Below are 7,188 nucleotides of genomic sequence, written 5' to 3' on the forward strand. Positions count from 1 at the left end.
ACACTGGGGTACAGTACTGGTGGGTACAGGTCTGTCACTGTATAACACTGGGGTACAGTACTGGTGGGTACAGGTCTGTCACTCTAACACTGGGGTACAGTACTGGTGGGCACAGGTCTGTCACTCTATAACACTGGGGTACAGTACTGGTGGGCACAGGTCTGTCACTGTACAACACTGGGGTACAGTACTGGTGGGTACAGGTCTGTCACTGTATAACACTGGGGTACAGTACTGGTGGGTACAGGTCTGTCGCTGTATAACACTGGGGTACAGTACTGGTGGGTACAGGTCTGTCGCTGTATAACACTGAGATACAGTACTGGGGGGTACAGGTCTGTCAGTGTATAACACTGGGGTACAGTACTGGTGGGTACAGGTCTGCCCCTGTATAACACTGGGTTACAGTACTGGTGTGTACAGGTCTGTCACTGTATATCACTGGGGTACAGTACTGGTGGGTACAGGTCTCTCACAGTATAACACTGGGGTACAGTACTGGTGGGTATGGGTGTGTCACTGTATAACACTGGGGTACAGTACTGGTGGGTACAGGTCTGTCACTGTAACACTGGGGTACAGTACTGGGGGGTACAGGTCTTTCACTGTAACACTGGGGTACAGTATTGGTGGTTACAGGTGTGTCACTGTATAACACTGGGGTACAGTACTGGTGGGTACAGGTGTGTCACTGTATAACACTGGGGTACAGTACTGGTGGGTACATGTCTGTCACTGTATAACATGGGTACTGTTCTGGTGGCTACAGGTCTTTCACTGTAACACGGGGGTACAGGACTGGTGGGTGCAGGTCTGTCACGGTATAACCCTGGGGTACACTATTGGTGGGTACAGTTCTGTCACTGTATAACACTGGGGCACAGTACTGGTGGGCACAGGTCTGTCACTGTATAACACTGGGGTACAGTACTGGTGGTTCCGGGTGTGTCACTCTATAACACTGGGGTACAGTACTGGTGGGTATGGGTGTGTCACTGTATAACACAGGGGTACAGTACTGGTGTTTCTGGGTGTGTCACTCTATAACACTGGGGTACAGTACTAGTGGGTACGGGTCTGTCACTGTATAACACTGGGGTACAGTACTGGTGGGCACAGGTCTGTCACTCTATAACACTGGGGTACAGTACTGGTGGGTACAGGTGTGTCGCTGTATAACACTGGGGTACAGTACTGCTGGGTACAGGTCTGTCACTCGATAACACTGGGGTACAGTACTGGTGGGTACAGGTCTGTCACTCTAACACTGGGGTACAGTACTGGTGGGCACAGATCTGTCACTCTATAACACTGGGGTACAGTACTGGTGGGCACCAGCCTGTCACTGTATAACACTGGGGTACAGTACTGGTGGGTACAGGTCTGTCACTGTAACACTGGGGTACAGTACTGGTGGGTACAGGTCTGTCGCTGTATAACACTGGGGTACAGTACTGGTGGGTACAGGTCTGTCACTGTATAACACTGGGATACAGTACTGGGGGGTACAGGTCTGTCAGTGTATAACACTGGGGTACAGTACTGGTGGGTACAGGTCTGTCACAGTATAACACTGGGGTACAGTACTGGTGGGTATGGGTGTGTCACTGTATAACACTGGGGTACAGTACTGGTGGGTACAGGTCTGTCACTGTAACACTGGGGTACAGTACTGGGGGGTACAGGTCTTTCACTGTAACACTGGGGTACAGTATTGGTGGGTACAGTTGTGTCACTGTATAACACTGGGGTACAGTACTGGTGGGTACAGGTGTGTCACTGTATAACACTGGGGTACAGTACTGGTGGGTACATGTCTGTCACTGTATAACACGGGTAGTGTTCTGGTGGCTACAGGTCTTTCACTGTAACACGGGGGTACAGGACTGGTGGGTGCAGGTCTGTCACGGTATTACACTGGGGTACACTATTGGTGGGTACAGTTCTGTCACTGTATAACACTGGGGCACAGTACTGGTGGGCACAGGTCTGTCACTGTATAACACTGGGGTACAGTACTGGTGGTTCCGGGTGTGTCACTCTATAACACTGGGGTACAGTACTGGTGGGTATGGGTGTGTCACTGTATAACACAGGGGTACAGTACTGGTGGTTCTGGGTGTGTCACTCTATAACACTGGGGTACAGTACTGGTGGGTACGGGTCTGTCACTCTATAACACTGGGGTACAGTACTGGTGGGTACAGGTGTGTCACTGTATAACACTGGGGTACAGTACTGGTGGGTACGGGTGTGTCACTGTATAACACTGGGGTACAGTACTGGTGGATACAGGTCTATCACTGTATAACGCTGGGGTACAGTACTGGTGGGTACAGGTCTGTCACTGTATAACACTGGGGTACAGTACTGGTGGGTACAGGTCTATCACTGTATAACACTGGGGTACATTACTGGTGGGTACAGGTCTGTCACTGTATAACACTGGGGTACAGTACTGGTGGGCACAGGTCTGTCACTGTGTAACACTGGGTTACAGTACTGGTGTGCACAGGTCTGTCACTCTATAACACTGGGGTACAGTACTGGTGGGTACAGGTCTGTCACTGTGTAACACTGGGGTACAGTACTGGTGGGTACAGGTGTGTCGCTGCATAACACTGGGGTACAGTACTGGTGGGTACAGGTCTGTCACTCTATAACACTGTGGTACAGTACTGGTGGGCACAGGCATGTCACACTATAACACTGGGGTACAGTACTGGTGGGTACAGGTCTGTCACTGTATAACACTGGGGTACAGTACTGGTGGGTACAGGTCTGTCACTGTATAACACTGGGGTACAGTACTGGTGGGTACAGGTCTGTCACTGTATAACACTGGGGTACAGTACTGGTGGGTACAGGTCTGTCGCTGTATAACACTGGGGTACAGTACTGGGGGTACAGGTCTGTCACTGTATAACACTGGGGTACAGTACTGGGGGGTACAGGTCTGTCACTCTGTAACACTGGGGTACAGTACTGGTGGGTACAGGTCTGTCGCTGTATAACACTGGGGTACAGTACTGGTGGGTACAGGTCTGTCACTATAACACTGGGGTACAGTACTGGGGGGTACAGGTCTGTCACTCTGTAACACTGGGGTACAGTACTGGGGGTACAGGTCTGTCGCTGTATAACACTGGGGTACAGTACTGGGGGTACAGGTCTGTCGCTGTATAACACTGGGGTACAGTACTGGTGGGTACAGGTCTGTCACTATAACACTGGGGTACAGTACTGGGGGGTACAGGTCTGTCACTCTGTAACACTGGGGTACAGTACTGGTGGGCACAGGTCTGTCACTGTATAACACTTGGGTACAGTACTAGTGGGTACAGGTTTGTCACTATAACACTGGGGTGCAGTGCTGGTGGGCACAGGTCTATCACTCTATAACACTGGGGTACAGTACTGGTGGGCACAGGTCTATCACTCTATAACACTGGGGTACAGTACTGGTGGGCACAGGTCTATCACTCTATAACACTGGGGTACAGTACTGGTGGGTACGGGTGTGTCACTCTATAACATTGGGGTTTAATTATTTGCTTGAGAAACCATTATTAAGTGCAATTTTCGCAGAGCCTCCTGTCACCAGCATACTAAATAAGAGCCATGTTCCAAGTCAACACAAATAACATTAAATTTCAATCGATCAATATTCTAAAAGGAATGTTTTTAAATCCCCGTAACCCGTCCCTCTGTTTTATGAACCATGTTCCACGTGCGACGCTGAGGAACTACAGTGACCTGGAAGGACCCGGGCTCCATTTCCCGTCAGTTAGCTGCCATTATCGGCAATACTACAATTGGCTTCAGTCACCCTGGGGAAGGTGGGCAGAGAAAAACTATCAGCTGGAGTTGCCAGTCCTGATCACTGTCCTGTGACCCTCGCTGGATACGCAATGACAACGTGATCAGGCTGTAATGTCCCCACAGTTGAATAGCCGGCTGAAATTCACTGTCTAGTCTCACACACGATGATTGGCAGTTTGGATGTTGTCCTAGAAGGAACCATATCCCAGGAAGTATCAGTACCTTTGGGTCAAATTGGGTGAGGATGTGGGCGATGGCTGTGGCAGAACCTGTCAGCCACACACTGCTCTCTCCTTCCACTGTCTCAGACCTGGAGGTGGCAGATTATCTTGCAGCTCCTGACCCCTACAGGAGGACCGGTGGCACAGACTGCCCTGTCCTCCCAGCTAAATGATAATGTAGAGTCGGAAGGGGATGGAGAGGGGGCATCTCGTTCAATGTGACCTTTCACCAAATGCCCCAAACACTTGGCACACGGAAGATCTCTATCAGCAATATACTTTCAGAACTTTACTGGAAACCTTTCGCAACACAAGCACAAGCTATCTCCTCATTTTAAGGTGTCGATAGCAGCCATGATGTGGAGATGCTGGTGTTGGACTGGGGTGGACAAATGTAAGAAGTCACACAACACCAGGTTATAGTCCAAAAGCTTTATTTGAAGTCACAAGCTTTCGGAGCGCTGCTCCTTCGTCAGGTGAAGACTATAACCTGGTGTTGTGTGACTTCTTACATTTGTCCTAATTTTAAACACACGTTATGGGTTATGTGGCAAAGGTGTCAGCCAGGGCTCAGAGGTAGCGCTCTCGCTCTCTGGGTTAGAAGGTTGTGGGTTACCAGTCCCACTCCAGAGAATTGAACACATAATCTAGGCTGACAGTTCAGTGGAATGCTGCCTTGTCAGAGATGCTGTCTTTCGGATGAGATGTTAAAGTAAGGTCCCAGGTGGACATGAATGATTCCATGGCACTGGTTTGAAGAAGAGCAGGAGAGCTCTCCCCAGTGCCCTGGCCAATGTTATCTCTCAACCAACATCACTAATACTAAGTATCTGGTCATTATTACATTGCTGTTTATGGGAGCTTGCTGTGTACAAATTGGCTGCTGCATTTCCTACAGTCTAACAGTGACTGCACTTCAAAAAGTACTTCATTGGCTGTAGCGAGCTTTGGAACGTTGTGAAAGGTTCTATAGAAATGCAAGTCTTTCCTTTTCTTTGGAAAATCTAAACCGAGTTGAGTCAAGTACCATTGACAGTACACCTGTAACTAGGGGAGGGTCACTTCACATTTGCTGCTAAAATACTGAATCAAATCGCTGGGATGTCACGCTCTGCATGGATTATTCCCAATAACCAAATGCATTCAGTTGTAGAGTTCCCTGCTGTATGGGGGTGGGAGGGTTGGGTTGCCCTGATTGTCAGCCCCTCCACCCCGTAAACTGCATCCCTGCTGCCGCTGATGTGGGGTGGGATGCGGGGGAGAGAGACTCTGAGTCCCCACCATAACACAGCAAGCTCAAAAGGAGCAGATGTGTGAATGTGTGTGTGTGTGTTTGTGTGTGTATATATTTGTGAGTGTGTGTGTCAGTTTGTGTGTATATCTGTGTGTGTGTGCATATCTATTTGTGAGTGAGTATATATGTGTGAGTTTATGTGTGTGTTTGTGAGTGTGTGTGTGTGTGTGATTGTGTGTATATATATCTATTTGTGTGTGTGTATGTGTGTGTATGTGTGTGTATGTATGTGTGTGTGTGTGAGTGTGTATATGTGCGTGTGTGTGTGTGTATGTATGTGTGTATATGTGTATATGTGTGTGTGAGTGTGTATGTGTGTGTGTGAGTGAGTGTGTGTGAGTGTGTATGTGTGTATGTGAGTGAGTGTGTATATGTGTGTATGTGGGTGTGAGTGAGTGTGTGTGAGTGTGTATGTGGGTGTGTGAGTGAGTGTGTATATGTGTGTATGTGGGTGTGAGTGAGTGTGTGTGAGTGTGTATGTGGGTGTGAGTGAGTGTGTGTGAGTGTGTATGTGGGTGTGAGTGAGTGTGTGTGAGTATGTATGTGTGTGTGAGTGTGTATATGTGCGTGTGTGTGTGTGAGTGAGTGTGTGTGAGTGTGTATGTGGGTGTGAGTGTGTGAGTGTGTATATGTGTGTATGTGGGTGTGAGTGAGTGTGTGTGAGTGTGTATATGTGAGTGAGTGTGTGAGTGTGTGTATATATCTATATGTGAGTGAGTGTGTATATGTGTGAGTGAGTAAGTGTGAGTGTGAGTGAGTGTGTGAGTGTGAGTGAGTGTGAGAGTGTGCGCGCGCCTACACCGGCCTCACAGCCAGCACCAGCCGCACTGGCGTCAGTTTCCCTGTCAGTTTCCCTGTCAGTTTCCCTGTCAGTTTCCCTGTCAGTTTCCCTGTCAGTTTCCCTGTGTGGAGCCCGGTTTCCACAGAGAGCTGTCGGCACTGGCCGGAGCCCCACCGGACCCTGCACCCCCCGCTCCCCTCTCCCCTCGCCCCCTTGCACTACTTGTCCATCTCGGAGATTGCACAGCACACTTGGTTTTTTATTTATTGTAGCACCACGTCGCCTTGCACGTTCACTCGCTCACATCGCGCTCACAAGCAGCAGATTTGAACAGCTCGCACTTACTCTGCACCTCGAACTTGCGGATGATGGTGTCCAGGTAAGTGTTCTGAGGCGCGACGTGGCCCCTGCGAACCGGCATCTTGTCGGGAAGTCTTCGATCAGCTGCTAATTCTTCACACCAGGCACCTTGCCTCCTGCTGCACCTCCCATCCCTGTCTGAGCTCAGCCAGGAGCAGCGCGCCCTCCAGCAGACGGATCGCTGTTACCAAGACACCGGGCTCCAGGGAAATCCCAGCTCCATCATCCCTGCAACTCTCACCTCCCACAAATACAAGATGATAAAACCCTCAGTCCAAAGAGAGAGAGAGAGAGAGAGAGCGAGAGGGTGGGTGAGGGACAAGAACGGGAGAAGGAATCTCTGCTTCTTAAAGAAACAAAGACACGCTCCAGTCAACAGCACTGGAATAAATAAAGGCCATTAAGTATTTCCCCAACACCCACCCAGCTGTGTGAAGAAGCATCAAGAAATGGTGATATCTCAGGCAGGTGCTGCATAGCCCACATTTAGGGTTGTACACCAGTAAATCGTCATCGCAGTCCTGCCTCTCCCTCCTCCCATTGGTTCTCGAGGATGCAATGCATCGGTTCTACAACGAATGCAAGTGGATTACTTCTAAAACTCATGCCCAATCCCGAATAAATGAATGTTGGATGAGGTCACACCAGTCAGCGTAAAGGGGAATGGTCCATGAGGGGAAACGATGTTGGTGCAACTCTGGTTTTTGTGT

General features: G+C 49.6%; 1 protein-coding gene across 1 annotated transcript in view; it reads right to left on the reverse strand.

Moving 5' to 3' along the window:
• Window positions 1-6,906, reverse strand: part of kcnh6a (potassium voltage-gated channel, subfamily H (eag-related), member 6a) — a 400,900-nt gene extending 393,994 nt beyond the window's left edge. The window contains 1 exon segment of the mRNA XM_085966026.1: window positions 6,464-6,906. Within this exon segment, the coding sequence (XP_085822152.1) occupies window positions 6,464-6,539 (76 nt within the window). The 5' untranslated portion in view covers window positions 6,540-6,906.
• Window positions 6,907-7,188: the final 282 nt, after the last annotated feature.

Source organism: Somniosus microcephalus, chromosome 24 (genome assembly GCF_052327205.1).
Source record: "Somniosus microcephalus isolate GS21.2 chromosome 24, FLI_Smic_1.0, whole genome shotgun sequence".
Lineage (NCBI taxonomy): Eukaryota > Metazoa > Chordata > Chondrichthyes > Squaliformes > Somniosidae > Somniosus > Somniosus microcephalus.